This window comes from Brienomyrus brachyistius, chromosome 13, assembly GCF_023856365.1.
Source record: "Brienomyrus brachyistius isolate T26 chromosome 13, BBRACH_0.4, whole genome shotgun sequence".
NCBI classification, from domain to species: domain Eukaryota; kingdom Metazoa; phylum Chordata; class Actinopteri; order Osteoglossiformes; family Mormyridae; genus Brienomyrus; species Brienomyrus brachyistius.
Genome location: NC_064545.1, coordinates 8,332,023 through 8,356,735, shown reverse-complemented (window position 1 = coordinate 8,356,735; position 24,713 = coordinate 8,332,023). Strand labels below are relative to the sequence as shown.

General features: G+C 47.0%; 1 protein-coding gene across 4 annotated transcripts; it reads left to right on the top strand.

Moving 5' to 3' along the window:
* The first annotated feature begins 1,523 nt into the window (after positions 1 to 1,523).
* On the top strand, positions 1,524 to 22,790 carry LOC125706131 (AP-2 complex subunit alpha-2). Of its 4 annotated transcripts, XM_048972678.1 has the most exons (24): positions 1,524 to 1,711; positions 5,123 to 5,191; positions 6,767 to 6,802; positions 8,672 to 8,814; positions 9,106 to 9,299; positions 9,414 to 9,543; positions 10,134 to 10,235; positions 10,323 to 10,431; positions 10,520 to 10,670; positions 11,098 to 11,266; positions 11,668 to 11,805; positions 12,250 to 12,432; positions 15,198 to 15,295; positions 16,509 to 16,740; positions 17,016 to 17,183; positions 17,858 to 18,010; positions 18,934 to 19,106; positions 19,296 to 19,378; positions 19,838 to 19,928; positions 20,056 to 20,178; positions 20,429 to 20,545; positions 20,729 to 20,798; positions 20,976 to 21,110; positions 21,217 to 22,790. In XM_048972678.1, exons 1-24 carry the CDS (start codon positions 1,645 to 1,647, stop codon positions 21,292 to 21,294), a joined length of 3,012 nt encoding a protein of 1,003 aa, XP_048828635.1. In that variant the 5' UTR covers positions 1,524 to 1,644; the 3' UTR covers positions 21,295 to 22,790. The 4 variants fall into 4 exon arrangements, with proteins under 4 accessions (XP_048828635.1, XP_048828636.1, XP_048828637.1 ...); XM_048972679.1 differs by lacking the exon at positions 6,767 to 6,802 and having other exon boundaries at positions 1,526 to 1,711; XM_048972680.1 differs by lacking the exon at positions 17,858 to 18,010 and having other exon boundaries at positions 1,527 to 1,711.
* Positions 22,791 to 24,713: the final 1,923 nt, after the last annotated feature.

Genomic DNA, 24,713 nt, shown 5'->3' with positions numbered 1-24,713 from the left:
AAATGTGTCCTGTAATGGCTTGGCGCCTTGCACCCACAGCCTCCAGGATAGGCTCTGGACCCCCTGTAAGCTTTAAATAGAACAAGCAGTTTCAGAAATCAGATGGATGATTGGATGGTTACTTAAACAGATTTTCATAGCTATCTGTCAAGAAGTTATTTTCTCTTTATGGCCATATCTAGCATTCATCCTTGTAAAAGCCACATATTTGCAGGATTTTCCTTCACTGTAAGATATACAGCAAAGGCCAAGTCAAGCTTTTCAAATGAAACATAAATCCGAGGCCATGTGTACAGTTTGGGGCGGCGGCAAACTAAATAAGGGTCTTGCTCAGGCATGTAACTGTAATAAAATAAGGGGTTTGAACCTCAACTGCAAACTTTATTTAGTAAAATCATGATTTTGAAACCCCCTCAAAAATATGTTTTATCATCAGGTTGTTTGAATTTAATCATTGCATCTACCATTTGGCCTACAATCGCTACCTTTGTTCGTAATTAAGAAATCAGTATTCAGTAAGAAATCATGTGCTATCGTGTCATCTTATGAATTGCACAAGCGTCTGGCATACTAATATTTAATTGTGTAACATTATAATATCAAGTGCTGCTGAACTAGTTTCTAAAAGAAACTGTCAGTAACATGTTATTAATTTAAAGATGGACACAAAGACATCGATATTTTCCTTTCATGGAACGTGTGGTAGACTGTTTCCAACCCGGTTCCTGCTGGGCTCATTTTGATTATAGAGGTGCGCTATGTAGAGGCCCAAACCCAAGGCTGAGAACACAGCTCAGTCTGTATGACAGACGTCCACCATTTTCTGTGTCCACTTCTTTCTGAGATGGGGAGGAGGAGCAGTATCTAAAACCGACAAAGTTATTGTCTTGGGCCTTTGAGTGAGACTAGGTTCATATCCAGAAATAAAATTTGGGGGGGATCAGGGGGGGCTTGGTAAATTTCACTAACTGAGGGGCAGAAGCAAATTTTGAGGGGGTTTCAAAATCTTTGAAGTTTGCAGTTGTGGTTCAAACCCCTTATTTTATTACAGTTACATGCCTGACCAAGACCCTTATTTAGTTAGTCCAGGGACTGTCTAACTTTGTGTTCTCAAAAATGAATGTTGGTTATAATAAACTATAAATGCTAAGTTTAAGGGAATGTATTGGGTACATACAGTGTAAGACCACCTCTTTGTGGTTGCCCTGAATATACACTGCTTATGCATCAAACCAATGTCAGCTAGTCATACAAATATCTGGATATTTGGTTGTGTCCCACAGGCAGGAGATTACATTATCTGATCCACAAGAAAGGTTTAAGTCAGTTTAGACAACATGTCAATGAACAATAATAATTACATTCTAAAGCTCAGACCTCACACAAGACCACCCACAAATAATTCGCATATGATCGTGAGAACAGGTTTGGTATGATTGGCTACGTACCACCCATTAGACGGCGCTGCCTTTCCGTCGGACCTCCGCGGGCGCGCACCCAGACGCAGTGGAATTTGCCCCGCTTCCTTGCTGCTGACGCGCACTTCGCGCGGCCGCGCAAGTGTCCCCGCCCCCCCCGCCTGGCGCGGGTACACTCTGCCGTGGGATTTCGGGGACGCGCTCGGACTTTAGCGGCAGCAACAAGATGCCGGCGGTGTCGAAGGGAGACGGAATGCGCGGCCTGGCCGTCTTTATCTCCGATATTAGGAACTGTAAGTACGCGCCGCTTTTGCTGACGCCAGCTTTTACGAAGTTTATTTTATTTTCGAAAGGGGGTGGGTCAAGAGAGGCGTCCAGTTAAGTGGAGCAGGCCTTCGGGCCGGGGCTCCTCCCAATGTGCTGAGGAAAAAACACGGCAGCCGGGGGCTGTAGAGGGGTGTAGCAGGCTGTTACCGGCGCCACCCGGCCCGTGTCTGCAGTCCCCCGCCAACAGCGGCCGTGACAAGCAACGACGCGGAGACGAAGGCTAGAGTTAGTAGTTCCGTTATGGGCCGCTGTAACAGTGATTAAATGCGGGTGGGGGCAGAAACGCTGTGAGGGCCGCGGGCTTGTTTTGAGGGTGAGGCCGAAACCCCTACAGGGGGGGAGAGACGCGTTAGCATGTGGCAGCTAGCGGTCTGAGGCGCCCGGCCACTTTAACCGCATCCCAGTCATACGTACACTGGACAAAAGTGGGACATTAGTTTTTTTTAGTCCTGATTGGGATATTTGCTTTTGGGAGTTCATATGTTTAGGGTCTGCCAGCAGCTGTCATGGCGACGGCAGTCACTTTTTAATACTTGGGTAAATGTTAATGGTATCAATTATCATTTTGCAAGTGGATTACACTAAGTAGCGTAACTGTAGCTGGCATGCATGGAGATATTATTTACATACATGACATATTTACATACATGACAACAATATACTTATAAAAGCTGCGCATCGGACCCTATGTGTGTATTGCGCTCATTTGTTAGTAGATAATTAAGCCTGTAACATTATGGTATATGTATGAGAGAGTATCTGCCACTGGCAGTTTTGCAGACACATTCAGACACACCGCAGCTGGTGTTGAACCAGGTCAGACTCTGTTTAAAGCATCTTATTGGGATTGACTGTTTTCATCCAAATCAGTGTCAGCCTGCATTATCAGCTTGTCTGTTTGTCCCACTGACTGTATCTGTCACCTCTCTGAAGGCTGTTTAGAGTCTAGCCTTAAATGCAGTGCTGCATTTGGGTGGATGTCATGCAGTGATTCCATGGTTTTACTGACAGACCTCACAAATCTCTGTAAGTCGGTACCTATTTGGACTCCTGAGGTATCAGGAAATGTTTCCATCCTGCACGATTCCCAAGCGAAGGGTCCCATACATGCAGACTACTTCTAAAACACCCCCCCACCATTCTCTCCCCAGCCTAACAGTCCAGTGTACTTACTTTTAGTTGAACTGCTTAATTTATGAATGTTGTTTGTCAGTGACAAGCATGCACTGCTCATTGAGGGAACCTAAATTTGCTTCTGGCTGCATCTTATTGTGAAAACGTGTTTGTGTTCATTTTGTGTGATTTTTTTTTTTTGTTTTTGGCAGGGGGGGGTCTCAGGTTATTTTTGTTGTGCCATGTAGTTTAGTGTAATTGTGGCAGCAGTTTGGTTAAGAACTAGTCATTTGTGGAGAACGGTTGTGATTCTTTGCTCCTGGGAGATGCCGGATCTTATTTTCCATAATTTACATGGAGATAACAGGAAGGGCTAAGTTGTTAGAGGATATGATTTTGGAAACAGAAGAAAATAGATTGTTGTTGTTGTTATCCGTTTGATGGTCAGTGCTCATTGTGGGTCACTTTGTGTGTCGGTGCTGATCCCTTTATTGCATTACCCAATATAACAACAGCCATTACTTGGATGGAAGTCTAATTGTAGCTCTTCTTTTGTCTCCCCTTAAGACCTGAATTTTCTTTAATGTAACTTTTTTAAAATTCTGATTAAGTCCAGCAGTGGGTAACCATTTGTCAACTTGCTGTTTTACACAGATGTTTTTGATTTCTACTGGTTCTGTATTTGCAATAATGTAGTTGTTCGTGTGGTGGAGTGGTGTTTTCACCCAGGCAAGTGAGCATTGCCTGGTGGTAGCTCTGGATCGCTGTTCTGACTTCTGCAGCTGATTAACTTGCTTTGGGAACTTTGTATCTCATGGCTGCTGTATGGGCAGTGATTTTACTGGGTGTGGATCCATCTTAGTCATGATGAATGACCCAGTTTCACTTAAGGAAAGGACGCTGACATACTTTACTTGAAAGACTATTCTGATTCTCTCTTTTTTTATTTTGTTGTTGTACCCAGAAAGGGTTTTAGTTGTGTTCTGAAATCAAGGTAATGAAAATGTTTTCTTTCTCATGCTAAATCACCCTCAAATCCAACATGTCCTGGCATGTAACAGTGGGAAACCTGTTATATACTTTGATCTGGATAAAAGCGTCTGCAGAATCAGTAAATAACTGTAACGTGGGCCAAGAACCAGAACACACAGGGCAGGAGTCAAAACAGCTCAGAGCTCTCTCTGTCTACAGTGACAGAGGACCAGGCTTTCTCTGTTGTTTTCTCAAACTTATTGCAAAGTTTCACTGTGCTGTAACATGAAACAAATTTGATTAGCCTTGGGAAAAATGGATTGCAGGCATTTTGGTGTTCTAGACTCATAGTTGTGTTACGTAGTGGTTGATTCATCTCCTGATCCAGATTGATGGTGTTTAATCCAGGCCGCTGAAGTTTGCCCATTACAGGTACCCCAGTAAGTGATTGCCATGAGGGTAGCGGGAAATTGTCTGTCTGAGCCCCATTGTTGTATTGGCCATTTACCAAGGTGCATCTGTACCTTGAGTTAAATGGAAAATTAATTTTAAACATAAGGATACACCAAATTCATTCAGATTATTAACTTTTTCAGCATCACAGTATGCTTCTCAATATTTTAGACGTACTACTGATCTGCTTATCAAATTGTGGGCGCAAGAACAATATCTGTATAGTTCCAAAATGCCAGCATCCAGACAGGTTACTCCCGTATGCCCGTTATATAAAGCCCTGTCTTGAGTAACACTTACTGAGCAAAGTTATACTCCAGCAGCCTTGAGGGTTGAATAATTTTATTCTGCTTCTTGTTGTTCAGGTCAGACTCCTTTTTAACTTGCCTGTAAAGCATCATATTGGGATTGACTGTTGGCATGTTCAGACACATTTAGTCAAGTCTTCTTGATCTAGTGGTCTCCGTGTCTAGGAAGGGACCACATTTACAGATCTTTGTTACTGTGGTCAAAACATGCATGCAATGGTTTATGCTTAGTAAGCTGAACCAAAAATATCTTGTCTGTGAATGAATTGGTCATCTCTCATCATTATGTGAAAGACAACTATATCTTGTATATACTGTTTGTCTGCACTTTACCTACCTTGCTGCTGCATGCAAAAGAATTTCCCCCTGGGATATGTAACGCTAATCTTATCGTTCATCATCTGATAAAATACAGAGGATGGAAGTCTCTCTCTCGATTTCCCTCCCTCCCCCCAAAAGTTGTTTCTGGGTTGTCTGGCACCCTCACTATCTGCCATGACACTTATGCCTGATTTTCTTCTATTCCTTCAGGTAAAAGCAAAGAGGCAGAAATTAAGAGGATAAACAAAGAATTGGCGAACATTCGCTCAAAGTTTAAAGGTAAGCAGAGCCATGGTGGGATGCTCGCGCACACACACCATTCTTAATCTGAGCTAGCATCGGAAATTCATTGCAGAGTCTCAAAGCACTTATGTAAGTCGCTCTGGCTAAGGGCGTCTGCCAAATCCTGTAAATGTAAATGTTAATCTCCACCAGCACGCAGACGAGTCTAAAAGATAGGTGCGGCAGGAGTTCCTCCAGCGTCTCACTCTAAATTGGAGCCCCCAAAGGGCCATACACGATTGTCCAGGTTTACAGTTTTCCTTGGCGTGCTGGAGCTGTTTTGGGGCTAGTGTTGACTGGAGATTACCCAGGGGAAGCAGGGAGGAAGTGGCGGCAAAAAGCAGAGTGAAGATGTTGAGTCGACAGTTCTGGCAGGAAATAGTCAGCAGAGAGTTTGCTTTCCCTACATTCCTGAGCAGCTTCCTGAGGAGCGCGCACACACACTAGAACAGAAATGAAGGGAAGCGCACAAGGCGCATGTCACCGGAACTCAGCGTGTGTTCCCGGCTCTGTGCCGCTGTTTATTGTACTCAGAATCCGCCCTGGTATCTCAGCGTCGCAGAGATTCGGGCCTTGCTGGCTTCTCCCAGTGGATAGCTTTCTGCACGTATGAGAAAGGCAAATGTAAAAGAAAGTTCAGCTTGCCTCTGAGTTTCCTACATTTTTACAACCAATTCTGATTCATAGGACTTTTGGTTCATGCCTAATTCTTAGGTATGTAGTTTCTAATCCTCTCCTCCCAGTAATGTTTACTGAAGTCCCATTTGGATAACTGAATATGTTATTGAAGCTGTTATGCATCTTTGACGTTCTTTTCTATGTGAATTTGGGTTACCATGTTTAGATTACCACGTCCCAGCTTTTAGACCCTAAGCATTCTGGGGCAGCCAATCCAAAAATTTCTAGTGATTTGATGTATTTGCACATTCAGCCTTTGATTGGAACCACAAAGCTATAAAAATAACGTCCCATTCCAAACTCGGGTAAAGGGTTCAGTTTGTATTCAACCTCATGAGATGGAAGGAGTTTCTACCATGGCTAAACATCTAAAGAGGCATGTAGCAGTTGCGGTCACATGCAGAAATATACTGCTCAGCCTGCCGGGGTTAGAAACACTGCTCCTCGAGTGTCTTGGGAAGATGCTAGACTAGTGATGAATTGAACCACAAAACAGGAGTCAGTTGCTCTTTTCCCCTCCCGTGCCCATCTCTCTCACACACAAATAGAAATGCAATATATGGCTTGTAATATTACCATTTGAACTGTAAGCCGCATTTTATTACTACTCATAATCTCTCCCATGAGACTGGGGGTGGTTTGGAACGGGAGTGACTAAGTGGGAGGTAAGTGAGGGTGCACCCTCAGGTTTGCTGTGCATGTGTGTAGGGCTGTAGGGTGTTTCATTGCTTGACAGAGAAGTGGAAGGTTCACTTTGTGTTTAAGGGGGGCTCTGACTCATATGGTTTGTTTTTAGTTTGTTTTTCTCTTTGCATCTCTGGTGAATGAGTGGTAGTCTTAGGGGTATGGTGAGCCCCTAATGAGTTAACCAGGAGGATTCCCCCTCTTTGGCAGGGATGCTGTCAAGCTCCCAGGGCACATCATTAGTTGGTGAGTTTGGATGGCCGGCGTAATCTTGAATCGAAGTCCGGTTGCCTTTGATTCAAGCCCTTAAGATTATCATGTCCCACACGACTGAGAGCCTACACAGACAAATGGCTGGCGTAGCTGCTTCCACAGACTAATCTCAAATCAAAATAACTAGAGACATGTTTATGTCATGGAAGCAGCCCTTGAAGTGGCTGCTGATGCGGGGGTGAGCTGTTATTGGGGTTCACAAAAAATGCACCCCTTCCAAATGTTTCAAAAACTCAATAAATAGCTGGTGAGTAGAGTCAGAAGATGGTAGCTAACTAAGCGTTTAGCAGAATATGCTGCTTTCCTAAATAAGGAATGTGTTTATTTAATATTTGAATAGTGACTGTGACCATCATGTGGCTTTGGGGGCCAACTCGCATTTACAATTTGAGCAGCGTAAAAACCACTGGCTGCTGATCACTACAGCTCTGGTGTGAATGGAGACCCTTGGGTCATGTTAGGATCAGCCGTAGTTTGGTGGGCCGATGTCAAGCTGGAACGACATTCGTCTGTGTGTGTTTTGTTGAATTATTTTAAAATGTTAATTGATATTGATTTAAGGTCCTATTGCCCAGCCCAAGGGCAGGCCAGCACATCAGTTCATTATGCAAGTGGAGGAGGTGTGGGCAGTTAGCCTGTAGCTTCCTATAAGCAGCAGAGCATTGTGGGTTCTGGGCGTAGACATCCTCTCTGCATATCTTTGGGGCAGTCTAGGAAGCTGAGCACAGGGCCTGCAGTCAGGATAGCCGTGCTGCTGAAATGTTCCGGGCAGCAGGAGGCTCCATGTGGAATGCTACGGAGGAGCCACCCCATCTGCTCCTGCTTAGCTCAGCTGCGGCACCTCACATCAGAAGGCTGAGAATCACACTGCCGTCTGATTCTCACTGAGCCTGCTCTGTTATTGGGGTGAACATCTGGCTGGCTAGGGGGCCCGCAGGGTTTGTACTGTGACTCTGTTAAATGTGCTGATACTCGTCATTTACCGCAGATAGTCCACATTTTTGCTCTCTCCCAGTTCCCTTGGAGTTGGGAGGGCACAAAAACTTGGGCAATCTGGGAGTTCCTGGGGACTGGTTTGAGAAACACTGATATACAGAAACTGCAGTGTGGTACATGCTTACTGGTCGTACATTTACTCTCATTTGTATGATTGCTTGCTTGACTCAGCTTCCTGAATCATTCAAAATTAATTCAATCTTTCAAATTGCTCGGAAATTAGAATGATAATTATTTGTGAATCACAGCTCAAGATGTAGACAGGCTTGAATAATGCCAAGGGCAGAGGATGGCACAACATAGGCTATAGACCTGATGTCATTGTGTGTGTCAGCATGGCCCTGTTACCGCAGTACTGAGCCCCTGAAGTCCTTTTCCTTTCACTTCCCTCACTTGCTTGGTGTTTCCATTTGCTACATCCTGATGATTGTGTTAATTAAATCCCGCTAGCTGTCTGTGAAACGTGGTAAATTGGGCTCCCCTGTGGACACATTGCAATTGTCTTTAAAAGCACAATGGTGCCCAAAATACAAAACCATGCTAACGTCTGCTGACTCACCCACGCATCTAATGCCGGTTCGTTCTTTGACACAGGGAGGGAGCTGTTGACTTAAGCCTCCTGCTTCAGGGCAGATGAATAGTCCTGTTCTTCCTGTTCTTCCTTCCCACAATCCATGGCCACCGAGGTGTCAGCCTGCAGTGGAATTCACTCAGCGCCAAGTAGATTGTTGGTTTAGATTTAATGTTGTTTCCCTATTAAATAACCTGACATTTGCTGCCATATCCCTGTAAGCTGTTTACCCATGTCCCCCTGTGCCCCTGACTCCACATTCTTCTGATCTTCAGGAGACAAGGCGCTGGATGGCTACAGCAAGAAGAAATATGTGTGCAAGCTGCTCTTCATCTTCCTCTTGGGCCATGACATCGACTTTGGCCACATGGAGGCCGTCAATCTGCTCAGCTCCAATAAGTACACGGAGAAGCAGATTGTGAGTAGAAGGAGCTGGCTGCAATGCAAATCTCTGAGCACATGTCTGTCACATTTGTTTAACTGAAGTTATTTCTGCGTTTCATAGCTACTGCGGGTTAGTTTGGGTGAGGCTTGGATGGATAATCGTATCCCTGCAGCTGCTTGTCTCTTAAATCCCCTCTCCAGTATATATTATTAGCTGTAATGTCAGCTGTTCCTTCTGCAGCTCACCTGAAGGTTTCATTTAAGTCCTCCTTTTCCATCGGCCTGTCATCACAGTCCCAATGCTGCTCTGGTCCCCTTTCATTAGGGCTACCTGTTCATCTCGGTGTTGGTGAACTCCAACAGCGACCTCATCCGGCTCATCAACAACGCCATCAAGAACGACCTGTCGAGCCGTAATCCCACTTTCATGAACCTGGCGCTGCACTGCATTGCCAACGTGGGCAGCCGGGAGATGGCAGAGGCCTTTGCCGCCGACATCCCGCGCATCCTGGTGGCAGGGTAAGTAGCCTGGGTGTCCACGGGTTGGGTTACTGTGCTGTTTCCATTGCACCTGTGAGCTGGCAGGCCTGGTGGCGTTTGTAATGGCCGAACCTATTTGCTCGTGTCTTACAGAGACACCATGGACAGCGTGAAGCAGAGTGCAGCCCTCTGCCTGTTGCGCCTCAACCGAACCTCACCGGACCTGGTGCCTATGGGCGAGTGGACCTCCCGTGTGGTGCACTTGCTGAACGACCAGCACCTGGTAAGGGCTTGCTGCCAAGGGGGAGGCACTGGGCAGGGATGCACCCAGGGGAACGAGGGGTTTCAGCTTGCGCAGAGGAGAGCAAGACTCAATGCTGCCTGTGACTCAAGCCAAGCCCTTCCTGTGAACGCTGGCAGATCTCTGTGCGAGGATTATGTAACATCCCGTAAGCAGAGACGGACAGGTTTCCACTTGTAGATGTCTATCCAAAAGGTGTCTGGCAGTGTTTAGTTATTATGAATACTTCTGTGCTGAGCTTTCAGAGATCTGGGTCGGAAGTTACGAGCACCGGCCGTCTGCCGCCGGCTCGCCTTTGCAGTTCTCACACGCACAGACACGGAAGCACAAATGCAGGCTTTGTCTGTGAGCGGGGATGCTGAATAACCAGACTGTTGGTCAGCAATTCTGCAGAGTTGTGGCAGACTGTCCCGGTTCTGAATGGGGCGAGAAGGAGGCGTCCGTGGGGATCTTAGAGGATCTCGGAATTCTAGCGGGTGGATTTGTGCTCCTTTGATGTTGCTGTCATTTCGTGTGAATGTTTCGCATCCACTGCGATCCTGGCTAGATTCGCTGCCTCCCTTTGCTTCCAGGGAGTGGTGACTGCAGCCACTAGCCTCATCACCACGCTCGCCCAGAAGAACCCCGAGGAGTTCAAGACCTCTGTGTCTCTGGCAGTTGCAAGGCTCAGCAGGGTAGGTTCTGAGCCGGATTCTCTCTGCATCTCCATGCTGATGGCTTGCCCTCTGAAGTTCTGAAGTGTGCCGGCTCTTGTCTTTCAGATCGTGACGTCAGCTTCCACAGACCTGCAAGATTACACCTACTATTTTGTCCCGGCGCCATGGCTGTCCGTGAAGCTTCTGCGCCTTCTGCAGTGCTACCCACCCCCAGGTAAGGCTGCCGCCTTCACAGTGTCCCCACTCCACCTGTGAGTTGTGAGGCTTTTGGTCACGATGGCCGTTCCATCTTGGACCAACAGAGGACGCGGCTATCCGGGGGAGGCTGAGTGAGTGCCTGGAAACCATACTGAACAAGGCCCAGGAGCCGCCCAAGTCCAAGAAGGTGCAACACTCCAATGCCAAGAACGCCGTGCTGTTTGAGGCCATCAGCCTGATCATCCACCACGACAGGTGTGGGAGCACTGGGAAAACAATCGGGCCTCTTGCAGCTCTGGGGACAGGGGTACATGGGAGTGTCCTCAGTGGACTCATGGTCATCTTTTATACTTGAGGAACTAAATTATCTGAACTGGGATCAGCTGGATTAGGAGCAGTGTTTATCCTGTATTAGCATTCTGTGCAGAGGTCTTCTGCCGGGAGTTTGAGCTTCTCCATGTCTGCAGGGGCCATTTTTAGCATTTTTCATGTCCTTTGGGAGTTATTAGAGACGTGTTAGATTTTACTATATATTTCTTATTTCTTCTATGAAATACTTTTCGGCAAAAATGTGGTCATCTTCTTTTAATGATTGAAAATGAAAATGACCCCATTGGCTAACTTTTTCCCAAGTCTCTATAATACATTGGCTGTAATGGTGAATATCTGCACTGCCCCCTAGTGAGCCCACTCTGCTAGTGCGAGCGTGTAACCAGCTGGGCCAGTTCCTGCAGCACCGGGAGACCAACCTGCGCTACCTGGCCCTGGAGAGCATGTGCACACTGGCCAGCTCCGAGTTCTCCCACGAGGCCGTGAAGACGCACATCGAGACTGTCATCAACGCCCTGAAGGTACTGGAAGATTCCTCCATGGCGCCTACCACTCACCTAGTCTGGCTGAATTGTGGCATTGTGGGTAGATGATTTACAATATACTCAGACTGTGTAGTTTAATCAGTTTTTGAATCTGAGACAATTACTGTATTTGTTTTTATATTTCTGGAAGAGACTCCAGGCTGGCCATGACCTTGCATTGAATAAATAGTAATGGAGTATGGGTGGGTAATTTGGAAATGCTGAAGCAGCATGTTCTGCTAATCAGCTAGCTGGCTATGATCTTCTGACCCTGTTTATTTAGTTTTTGAAACATCTGAGGGAGATGGCCAAAGTGACATTTTGAGTCCGCCCCCTGGAACAGCAAACTCATCTGTGTGTTCGTGTTAGAATCGAATTGTGCGTCTCTCTGTGGGCAGACGGAGAGGGACGTCAGTGTCAGACAGAGAGCAGTGGACCTCCTCTACGCCATGTGCGACCGCAGCAACGTGCAGCAGATCGTGGCAGAGATGCTAAACTACCTGGAGACTGCGGATTACTCCATCCGGGAGGAGATAGTAAGCCCATCTCCGTCAGTCAGCACGCACCTTTGGCAATGGTGTTCCCATTGTCCTACATTTTGTGCATTTTGAACATGCGAACTGAAATACTGTGAATGGAAATGGGAAATATCCTGAAAAGTCAAGTTGAAAAAAGTAATTTGCTAAACTTCCTTTAGAGCTAATAACTCGCAGAAAGCCAGCACATTGAAGCACAAGACATGGATGTTAATCTCGCTGGATAAATGGAGACTGTTATTCACATGACATCCATTAATGGAAACAGACCCTATTTGCAATTTCACTTTATACTTTGTGCTTTGGCGATGATGAAGAGATCAAGACGTGATTATTACTCAGATGGATTTTTTTGTGCCTTTTGAACTACTACTCCATCCACACGGTTTGCAGTCTGCGCCGATATCACTGGTAGGTTCACCGTTGGTGGTGTGGCACTTCCAGGTCCTGAAGGTGGCCATCTTGGCCGAGAAGTATGCAGTGGACTACACGTGGTATGTAGACACCATCCTGAACCTGATCCGCATCGCTGGGGACTATGTCAGCGAGGAGGTGTGGTACCGCGTCATCCAAATCGTCATCAACCGCGACGACGTGCAGGGCTATGCGGCCAAGACCGTCTTCGAGGTGAGGGCCCTGCTGCTGACCTCTTGGGTTTTTGCTGACCTTAGGCGCTGACTGGCTCTGATGCCGCTCTAACACGCTGTTAGTCCTGTCTAACCCGGCTGAGCTTTTAACCCCTTTGTGATGGCAGTCCGATTCCTTCAGAAGATGCAGCAGTGCTTTGGGGTACAGTAGTCCTGATGCTAATCCGTACACATAGGAGTCCTTCCTCTCCTCGTCGGCTTTAGATACACGCAGAGAGTACGATGAGATCTCTGTACGATTTCTCTCTCTCTGCGGAAATGTTAAGTATGTTTCCAGCATCTTAGGCTCGTCAAGAGTGGGAGCCTGGCTAGAGGTTAGAGATCAATGGTAAAATAAAGAATCTTCACAATCTGATCTTAGGCCTTGTCCCCTCTGCTCAGGGCTGCCCCTTTTCAGTCGAGACTCTGGGAGGACGGGCGCATGGTGGTATCAGGTGGTCTTCCTAGCAGGAAGCAGGAGATTCTCCTGCCTTTCTTTTGTGTGCTTGTCTGTGAGAGAGGGGAGGAGATGCTATCTCTGTAGGTCTGCCGGTCAGTTATGTCAAACGCATGCGGGTGGGACTCATTAGGGTGTAACAAGACTGTTATGTTCATGATCATATATTTTTGGTTCTGGGAGAAATTTCAGCTGTTTTATTGTCTTCCAGCTGTGTGTGTCATGTGACTATTTTGGTCCAATCATGGTCAAGTGATCATGCCTGTGGTAAGAGTTGATTAGCTTCATTAGCTCAAGATGGATAATAATCCACTTTAGTTTTCCAAATTGTTGGTGATGGGGGGGGGGGGGGAAACCCAGAACCCAGAAAAACCCAGAACCTCAGAAAAAACTGAGGTCTGAACTGGAGTGTGGATTCGGAGAATCGTTACACTTCTACTCTGCAGTGTCCAATGAGTCTGCAACCACCCGTATGTTGTTGCCCTGTCCACTGCCGGCAGATGTCTCTCTCCGGATTCCCCCCACCCCCGCATCCTTCCATCTATCCCTCACCTTGAATTTAGACATACTGATAGCTCACTTCCTCATTCTGGGCTGCAGGAAGGAAGCTGCTGGTCAGACTGATGCTGCAGGGCCAGCAGCAGCATTATCTGCATTTTGTTTTTGCTTGGAACATGTTGGCTTCCATCAGCAATATTTAAACCCTGGGATGGCGATGGCTGGATGTAGCATGACCTCAGTGTGACCTCAGTGTGACCTCTGACCAGTGGTGGAACATCTGCACACAAGGCTCCAGGGCAAAACACTGATTGGGCCCCCCCGCACACACACACACACACACACACACACACACACACACACACATATATGTGGCGGCGCTGAAACAAGTTTTAAAGTGTTGGTGCAAGAACACAAAAAAACTTAACGAGAGAATTCGACTGTCCCTCACAAAAACTGTAAAGCTTTAGTGGCTAAATTGCGTTTTCTACGCCTTTTCAGACAGGAGGAGATTTGTGTGGCTATGCTTAGAAAACAACGTTGTTACCAGTGTGGAGACCGTCAGAGTTTTACCAGGGACAAAAATTCCACCTCCAGCTGCCTGCCCATCTCATCCATTTCTGTTGCAAAAATGACAGTGTATTGTCTAAGTGAACAGGGTATAGGTTAGTGTGCACACACCGTCTCTCATTCTCATAATGCGTGCATGCATCCGGGTATAGCTCATTCAAATGTCAACTTTTTATACAATTTAGACAGCACAGAATCATTAACCTACTTTAACGCATTTATTTATACAACCACATATTTCCCACATTTTTTCTTGATGCCAACCCTCCCCATTAATCCGGGCTTGGGGCCGGCACCTAGTTGAGCTGGCTTTCTCCTTTGAGAGGCTGGGTTAAGCTAAACTATATACATATTTGCAAAGACTACAATAAAACATCCTGAAATATGCAGTCTAACAAAACGCAGTTTAATGAAGGTAGCCTACCTGGCGAACATGCAAACAAACAGAAGGCCTGCAGCATAAAACAGCCTATTAGAATAGAACTTTTTTTTTTTATTCTTCCTCTTTTGTGCCCCACTTTTACTTTTAAAGATGTTGAATTACTTTCTGGACCAACAAGCGCAACCAGGAATGAACATTACACACCTTCCTAGTCTTGATGTATGTCGTCAGACGGATGAGGACGTTAGGCAGCCTTTAGATCCTACCCATCATGCACTGCAGTGTTTTGCAAGTTCCTCAAATGGAAAACCATTAAATACAAAAGGAACGGCGTAGTTTGACTTCAAAACATTACTATGTATTATATTTTAAGTTTATTGTAGGGATTTTACAGATTTAAATAAAAAATACAAATTACACCGTACACCCAGCATAATAAGAATGTATGCAAGTCACAATTAATTTGTAAGTAATATATTCTAGCTGGGAGAAATTATATCAATATAGCTTTGTGTGTATTTAGTATATGGGAGGGGCCTCTTATGGCTAGGGGAAGGGCCCTCTATGATCCAGGGGAGGGCCCAGGGACATTGGCCCCACCTAACCTGCCCTTAGCTCCGCCCCTGCCTCTGACCCTTTGTGCACATATTGCCGGGTCACGGAAATGAGCCTGTTTCAGCTCGGCCTGTCTCCACCAGGTACCATGGTCACCCCAAAAATCACCTGCTGATTTTTGTAGGTTTTCTTGGCCTGTGGCATGTGCCGCACCCTCACCCCGCACACCCCTCAACCGTTTGCCTCTAGCTTGGCGTCTCCCTCGCGCCCAATTCCGCTCACATCGTCCCTTCTGCCCCCACAGGCCCTGCAGGCCCCAGCCTGCCATGAGAACCTGGTGAAGGTCGGGGGCTATATCCTGGGAGAGTTCGGGAACCTGATCGCCGGGGACCCGCGCTCAAGGTGACCACTCTCTACCACCTCCTTTGTCTCTGTCTTCTTGCCCTCCTGTGTTTCAGTAACTTAGATGTTTCAGTAACTTGTACTTATGTAGGATTAAATAAACAGGGCAACTGCTTTGTGATGGTCACTGGCCAAATCAGTCTAGTTATGAAGAAGATGGAGGAATATCCGGGCCCTCGGGACTAAGGGTGCTTTTCAAATGCGCCAGGTGCCGTACTTTTGGTACTTCAACAAGGTACCAAAAGTATGGTACTGCAAGTTGTTTGTTTTCCTCTGGCATAGAGGCTGGTACCTTCGCCAAATAACGTCACAACACAAGGCCTGTATTTTGTACCAAATTCCAAAAAAATGTCTATAGTACTGTATAATACATGGCTGAGTGATATTAATACCAACATCCATGCTAGTACCTACTATTGAGGTCAAGTCTTCAGTATTTATTCTACAACTCCAATAACTGCAGGGCACATGTAGGAAGGGCTAACACTTCACCTTGGTATTTTAAAAATCCTGGCTACAGCCCTGCCTACATTACATGTTATGTACATGCAATTCTTAGTCAACTGCATTAGATAGAGGCAGCTTCTTACCTTCGACATATTACGGGTATTATAGTACAGGGAGTTTAAGCTTCGCTACAACATTTTTACAGTCATAGAAAAAACAACTTACCAGGTTTTGCAATTTTATTGATATTCCTTTCAAGATTACATAGTACACGTTTAAAAATCCACTCATTTTCATCCTTGCTGTTTAAATCATTCCTCGACGGGTTTGTGAGAAATTACATTATATTTATTTCAACAAAATCACATTGTGATATTTAAAAAATTTCCAATACCGTGCTGTCCTAGTATAGTTTACAAAATACTTAATTTTTATTACTATTTTAGTACTTCATTTATGGTTGTTCACAACTGTTTTCAGGGTGGAGTTTGTATTGTGTTTCAGTGGCAGGTGGTTTGTATAAGCAAGAAAGCGTTTCAAGTCCCACCCCAAAGTACCAAACTTCCAAAAAAGTACCCAGCTGGTTTGGCACTTTTGGGTACTGGAACTCAATGGAAAATGGACAGTGTGGTACTTGGTGCAGTGGAATGTACCCTGAGTTGTAGTATCTTGCTCTAAAATGCTCTGTCACAGAGTAAGATGTCAAGGATGTCTTTGGTCTCTAGACCACCCATAGAATTTACATCTCACCTTTGTCCCCACGCAGTCCGCTGGTTCAGTTCAACCTGCTGCACTCCAAGTTCCACCTGTGCTCAGTGCCCAGTCGTGCCCTTCTGCTCTCCACCTACATCAAGTTCATCAACCTGTTCCCCGAGGTGAAGGGCACCATCCAGGAGGTGCTGCGCTCCGACAGCCAGCTGCGCAACGCTGATGTGGAGCTGCAGCAGCGCGCCGTGGAGTACCTGCGGCTCAGCTGCATTGCCAGCACCGACATCCTGGTACCCCAGGGGGCGGGGCGTGGGGCGGGGTCAGGGAGATATGGCATTCTAGTGTAGCAGAAGCATTCTACCAGGAGGTACTTATAATCATTTGGTTTGAACAGCAGTGGGATGCAGCATGAACTTGTTCCATTCGAATATGTGCAGATTAATAGCGTTACTTTAGTTAACTAGCTGCAGAGTCCCACATCTCTCCATTTCAGGCCTCCAGCTGTTGGTGTAGCAGAACCTCGTGCTAGAATTAATGCTAAATCTCTCCCCCCCGAATTATCCAGGCCACAGTGCTGGAGGAGATGCCCCCTTTCCCTGAGCGGGAGTCATCCATCCTGGCCAAGCTGAAGAGGAAAAAGGGGCCCGGAATGGTGCCCGACATCGAGGAAGGTCGCAAGGATAAGAACGTGAATGGAGGCATGGAGCCCATCAGCACCAATGCCACCACCAAGGTAAAGGGCGCCCCCTCTCGCCCCCCCCTCTCGCCCCCCCCCTCGCCCCCCCCCTCGCCGCACTGGTGCTCCTGCGGGCTGCCGTCATTCCCTTCTTGTAGTTTTCCTTAATGAATACCAAATGCACATTAAGCACTAATGTCCTCAAAATGGGGAAAACATGTTCCAAGTATTATTAATAGTCTACTAGTAACAGTAACAAAAAAAAAAAAAACAAAGCTAGCTAAACAATAAAACTGGTAAAGGACAGACAGCGTTTGAAGTTTTTATTTCAATTTTGGAAATGGTGTTTCCATATTGTTTTAGAGTTGTAGTTTTTAATTTTATCTTCGTATGTTATTTTATTTCAGCTTACAAAAATGTTTTCTTACAGCTTTTGTTTTCACTAACGGTAATAACCCTGTTCTGAAGCTCACCTTAATGCACGGAGCTTCCTTTCACACGAAGCCGCAGGCTGGTGTGGCCGTCCTCCCTGCCGTTCCCACGGTGCGGCTCCATCAGACCCATCCTTCGTTACTAGACATGAGGTGCAGTCGTTGTTCCTGCAGGCTGATTAGCAGGCTTGTCATGGGTGTCCTGTGGTCACTATTCTTTTGGCCCTTGTGTCTGCTTCATCTCTGGCTTCTGCTCTTCCTCCTCCTCCACCTCCTCATCCTCTGTGTGCGGTTGGCCAGACCTCTTCTTTTGTCTCCACTGGTGACCTCCTGACCCCTGAACCACCCCGCTTCAATCGTCCACGCCCTGTGTCGTCATCCTCGTTCTCCTTTTTGCCGGCCCCCCTCATGCCGTTGCCACCATCTGGGCCCCCACCGGACCCTACCTTGCAGGTCCTGCCTCTGATTGGCTTAGTTCTGGCGATTCCCTCTCGCCCCCCCTACAGATCCTGCCTTTGATTGGCTTGGCTCCTGCCTCTCCCCCTTGCACCCTCTGCAGGTCTTGCCTCTGACTGGCTTGGCTCCCGCATCTCCACCTTGCACTCTCTGCAGGTCCTGCCTCTGATTGGCTTGGCTTATGCCCCTCCCTTGCAGGTCCTGACTCTGATTGGCCTTCTGCCTATCTCATCCTCTGCCATTAACCTATTTTGAACATGCTGTCGTTTTGTTAGTGGTGACTTCGCAGAGCAGGATGACCATGTGCTTGTCAACAACAAAAGTCAACAGGGATGTCTTTAGCCATTCAGTAGCAGCTGAAGGTGAATGGAGGCTGCCACCGTGGCTGTGCTTTGGGTTTTTATGGTGAACTAGCTATAGTAGAAACACTTTGGCATCTGCATGGAGTTTGACTTGATGATCTGGGCCCATGATGTGACTCAGTGAAGGTGAGACGTGTGCATGCAGAATGCACTAGACAGGCTGATGGGTGCAACACACTCACCTGTACGGACCTGGATAACAGTGAAAGGGGATGTTGCAGAATTTCTGAATCTGAATCCTTTAATTCACTAGGTACAAAAAGCACTAGGAATATATTACGGTGCACGTGGTGGCATGCAGTGTACTATAGGGTCCCCTTCTGGCAGGTCTGCCAAGTACGAGGTCACAGAGTACTGCTGCTGCTGTGTGTTTCTGAATGTTTTCTCTTTAGACAATTGTAAATATCTTACCAGGACCTTTTTGAAATGGAAGCAATCTGCGACGACCCCCTGCCACTGTGCCAGCCCGAGCCGCACTCCCCCTAACAGAAACATGAGCAGCTCAAAGCGCTCACGGCCCCTCTTAGTTTCACACTCCTCGTGTCTCTGTGTCTGCAGTCGACGCCCTCGCCGTCCACTGACCTGCTGGGCTTAGGCGGCAGCCCCGCCCTCTCCTCGGCCCCTCCCTCCTCCTCAGCCGGAGGCCTACTGGTGGACGTTTTCACAGAAAACCACGCCCCCGCTGCCCCGGGGGTCCCCATGGGACCTGTAGCTGATGACAACTTCTCAAGGTGGGCTGGAGCGAAGCTTCATGAGCTTGCATTCTGGGCAGCTCCATCTCCAGGGACATGGTTTATGCGCAGGCGTGTAAGACGCTGACGTGCTGGGAGGCAGGGTCCCCTAATGTGTGCTATGACAGGATGTCGCTGTGTCCCTTCACATCGGGCTCTTTCCTCCTCACCCTCCCCACCTTCCCACAGGTTCGTGTGCAAGAATAATGGCGTCCTGTTTGAGAATCAGCTGGTACAGATTGGTCTGAAGTCAGAGTTCAGGCAGAACCTGGGTGAGTAGCAGGATGTGGCTGGCTGATCTCAGATCAGTGGTGTCTGTTACGGCTGGGCAATTAATTGAATGATCTTTAATTATGATGTTGCCATCCAACGATTTATCAAAGCAAAATATTCAAGGTTATGCAATAGTGCCGCATTTTGTCTTGTATTATAAATCCAGGCCCTTTCCAGACCCTTTTTGTTTCGTAGTTGAATTAGAGTTCAAAGAAATCCAGTGTTAAGACAATAAAAACGTTCAGTAAATGCATGATATTCTCAAAATCGACGAGTAATCGTGTTAAATCTTCGTGATCTCAGTATTTACGAAAATGATCATGATTATGATTTTTGCTGTAATTGAGTAGCTCTAGTGTCCGCGCACTGGCGATGTGCGCGCACTGGCGATGTGCGCGCACTGGCGATGTGCGCGCACTGGCGATGGGTGATGTGTGTACCCTGTGTGTTCCATTTAGGTCGCATGTACATCTTCTATGGCAACAAGACCTCCACACAGTTCCTCAATTTCTCATCCTCTGTTATCTGCCAGGACTCTCTCAAAACTCATATCCTTCAAGCCGCAATCGAAGGCCTTTTGTTTGCCTGGGGGAGGCTTTGTTCTTCTGGGGTGTACAGATCTGCTGTTTGCTGGGGTTGCCATGTGTGTGTGAAACCTCCTTAATGTTCTTCCACAACTCAACATTCACATCAAGCCCGCTGACCCTACCGTGGACGGAGGAGCCCAGCTGCAGCAGATCCTCAACATCGAGTGCGTGTCGGACTTTGTGGAGGCACCGGTCTTAAGCACCCAGTTCAGGTCTGTTCACTGCTTTGTTTAAGAAATATCTACTGGAAGTATAGTATTTGCTTTTGATTTGACTTTTAAGACTATTTAAGCTTTTTAAGTTAATCTGATCTGCGGTAGTTGGATGTGTTTCCAGTAGGGGGCAATATTCCCTCATGGACCAGGAGCCTTGTGAGTCCTTTGTTGATTGACTTTCTGCATAGATGAATCAGTCTGTTCCAAAAGTGGTATGGGGTGATTCACCTGCCGTGCCCCTCTACAGGTATGGAGGCACTTTGCAGAACATTGCTGTCAAGCTGCCCGTCACCCTCAACAAGTTCTTCCAGCCCACGGAGATGACATCACAGGACTTCTTCCAGCGCTGGAAGCAGCTTAGCGCGTAAGTCAGCCAGTTGGTCACCAGTCCCAAGATCAGTAGGTTCCAGTACGCCTGCCCACCTTTCAGGAGAACTTCATTTGCACTTATTCCTCATGGTCCATATTTTTCGGCCTGTAGTGCGAGCAGTCATGGAGAATGGGATAACTCTAAATTCTGGTCATTTTTATTTATTTTTTGTTTTAGTCCTCAGCAGGAGGTACAGAAGATCTTCAAAGCCAAGCATTCCATGGACACTGAGGTCACCAAAGCCAAGGTAGGGCAGCAGGTTAATGTGAGAGGCCCGAGCCCATTGTGTTCTCAAACAGGGTGAGTCTGTCGTGTGCTGGGAGCTGTTACTCTTAGGTCTGTAGTACTTCTGTGCTTCAAAAGGACGGCATGAATACAGGACTGGATGGGCGGTTCAGATGCTCTATCTGTGATGCGATTTCAGATCATTGGGTTTGGCGTTGCTTTATTGGACCGAGTGGATCCCAACCCGTCCAACTTTGTTGGCGCGGGAGTGATCCACACGAAGACAACGCAGGTGGGCTGCTTATTGAGGCTGGAGCCCAACACGCAGGCACAGGTAGGTGGCCCAGAGCGTGCGCTTGTGTGTGTGTGTGTGCTGTGCAGAGCTGTGCCCAGTCCAAATGCGTCTCTCTCCCTCCCTCCACCCCCCTCTCTCTTCACAGATGTACCGTCTCACACTACGGACAAGCAGGGACACTGTATCGCAGCGGCTCTGTGAACTGCTGTCAGATCAGTTTTAGGCTGCTGCTGTGGCGGTGATGTGGTCTGCCTGGATCGCCATGTGCCCTGTCTGCTACACCAGTGATCAGATCTTTGTGTTTCATCTCCCCTCCTCCTCTTTGATATTTACATTTGAATTGCTTCAATGTACAGTGTAAATTTTTTTGTTATTTTTTTACATATATAAATGATTACCTTTTGTCACTTAGCTTTACTAATAATTCACGGTTTTTTGTCTACTGTTCTATATCCCTGCGCATGTGCAAGAGACCGATGCTTCATACATGGGCTTCAGTCAGCAGAGAAGGCTGCTTTTAGCCCCGTTGCCGTTTTGAAAATGATGGTTTAGCCTGTGTCCTCTGAGTCTAAAGGAGCCATGACACTGCCCTGTGATCGGTCAGGTTAACTGATGGAGTGCCCTGTGATTGGTCAGATGGTTCTTCCTGTGTTCGGTCAGTTTACCTGGTGGGGCGCGCTTGTAGTGTCACATGGTTCGAGACCTCGTTTGACTGTGTAGCTCCTGTGCTGCCAGACCCTCTGCACTGTGTGATGGAGCTTCCACCATTGTGCCTTCAGGGCTAGGGTCCCCCGCCAAGGCCCAGCCCAAGTGAGAGTGGACACACGTCCCTTCCGGTGACCCTGTGTTTTTTAAACACCTCCCCCCTCCGCTCCCCCATCACCAAAGTCATATTAAAGTGTGCTTCACAGTGGTTAATTTCACTCTGACAGATATTAGGCCAGCTGGTAAAACATCTGCTGTTTCAGCTAGACCCCCATTCGGGCACATGTTCCCATAGGTGGTACAGCTCCACCCGGAGGAGGGGCCCAGTGACACCCAGAGTGCAGTTTGCTTGTTGGCCTGCGCCTGCTGGAATTGGCCCCATGCCCCAACCCCCATATGCGTCTGAATTGCCAAGCTGTTCAAATAAGTGCCTCTATTAAATGGCAGTGACAGCCATAAGTGCCTAGGTGGCATTCAGGTGAGTATAGGGTGGTGCCCAGTATGTCCTGCAGTGAGACCGGCTGCATGGTCTCCTTCTCTGTCCAGCATGGTGAGCTGCTAACAGTGTGATTATTTTCCAATGATTGGATGCATTTCTAAAGTGCTTCAGGCAGCCAGTGAGCAAGGCAAAATTAACCTCGTCGGATGGGGTTTGGTGGGACTCGTGTCTACAGTACAAGTCATTTATTGTGACACAAAGCCATCCCTAGAGTTTTTCCATATCCCGTTTTACTTTCTACTGTTCGGAATGGCGAAAGGAAATGTGGGACATAAAAGGATCTGTGAAAATTTTAACTATGCTCAAGTAACCACGGGTTTGTGATTTGAGGCGATGCTCTGATGCCTTGACGACTGGCCACTTGTGGTGTCATGTGACTGTTGACTGACAGCTGCCACTGCCTTCAGTTCCTCCCTGTGCCTTGAACCAGTGGTGTTTCATTTGTTTTTAATGTCAACAACTCTGCTCTGTATCATACACCAAGTTATGGCCATTAAACGTGAATGTGTCACTTTTCTCATAGTTTCTCAGTTACTGATGTGTAGTTGTTTTTATGCTAAGTCAGACATATTTCGGTATTGCAACCGTCTGGTCAGGATGGTGAGTTTACAGTGGAACAGCACACTGGCTCGGTAACCACACGACGAAACACTTCAGCATCCCGGTTGGCGACCTTTCAGGCCGACATGCGATCCAGTGCCGCCCTCCGGAAATGGCCTGTCTGCCGCTGCCTGGTGTTACGTGGGCTTCCCCTCGGCCACTCAACAGTGGGGATCCTCTAAGCCGGATCGCCCTCAGGGTATCGTGCCACATGGCCATAGTGACGTAACTGACGCTCCCACACAAAGCAGGTAATGTTCCTTATCCGGGACTCCCTGAGCAACTGCTCCTTCGACACAATTAAACCAATGTTACCTAAGGATTCTTTGAAGAGACACAGTACCAAAGATAAAAATATGTAGAACAGGCACCATGCTTTTTATGTTGGGAAAGTTACTCGGTTAATCCTTACGTTTTTGGAGGAGATACTTTGGCTGTTAGTAGTAGAAACAGAACATAACGCATTTCAGGAATACCAATTTGTGTAGGGGAGGGGGGTAGGTGTCAGGACAAGTACATGAGCCCTATGGGAGCCCTGACAAAAACATTTAGAATACTGCTGTACTGAGTTCTGCTCCCATGCGTGTTTTTCCTTTTCTCTCCTTAAGCAAACTCGTAAATTTGGCATGGACTGCCACCTGATGGACGTTATGTGAAATGATTTGTAATTATTTTCAATTTGTACAAATACGAATAGAACTCAACAGTGCTATGATCACTCTGCCAACCATGGGATTTGAACTGGCAATCTTCTGATTCCAGGTACATACTCCCATCCCACAGAGCATAACTAATAATTAATAATTAAAATAATAATAATAATTACATCCATCCATCTGGCCACAACAGAGATGTAAAATAAGAAAGGTGTTTCGAATGCAATCTTAAGAATTCATTTTGGCTCCTTTTGATCTGATATGTGTTGGATGACCTATAGTGGCAGACTTTTATTTATAGTATTTAAATCCTATTCATCCACCTAAATACGTCTTGTATAACCACTTATCCAGTATATGGTTGCAGTGAGCTTGGATCCTGCCCCAGAAAGCGCAGGGTGTGAGATGGGGCTCCTTGGGTGGGACGCCAGTCCATCAGGAATATTAATGTTTGTGTGGTTTGTATTTACCGTCAGTGCCGGGGTGTTCGTGTAAAAGCTGTTAAGGCCAGCAGCTCTGCAGCTGCCTCTTTATGTCAGTTAGCCAGTCCTTCCGAAGAGCATCTTTTACTATCACCAGGTGGAAGGGTGTCTCTCTCAGTTGGGGACACTCTCTACAAGCCAGAGATGGAGGGGGCTGGATTTACTGGTGCACAGGCCCAATGGGGGAGGGCAGTTTGTTTGTATGGTTGGGTGGGACTCATCAAGGAGACGAAATAGCTCAAGGTGCAGCAGGAACTGCTACAGACCCTGTGTTTGTGTATTGAAAGCCAGCTTGATTTTCTGAGTACCTAGAGTAGAAAGAGCTACGGCAGGCTGCAGAGCTTTTCCTATAGAGCTCCTCAGCTGTGGAATGATCTTCCTCCCGATATTTGGGTTTCAGGCTCACTCTCAGTATTCAAGTCTAGACTAAAAGCACACCTGTTTAGTTTAGCTTATAAGTACACTAGTTCTAGCTCTAGCTAACTCCTCACTCCCAGTTAGATCTATAGTGTGAGGTGTAGAGCTGGGTGGGGATCGCTGCCGTTGGCTTTGGATAAACTGAGCTGTCAGTGATGTCACTCTAGTTTCATAATCTCTTGTGGGATTGGAGTGCTGACATTTCAGGGACTCCCCATGCCTGCATTCCCACTTGCCTCTCCCTCCTACTGATGCTGCCATAGCCATATCTGCCGGAGCTTGC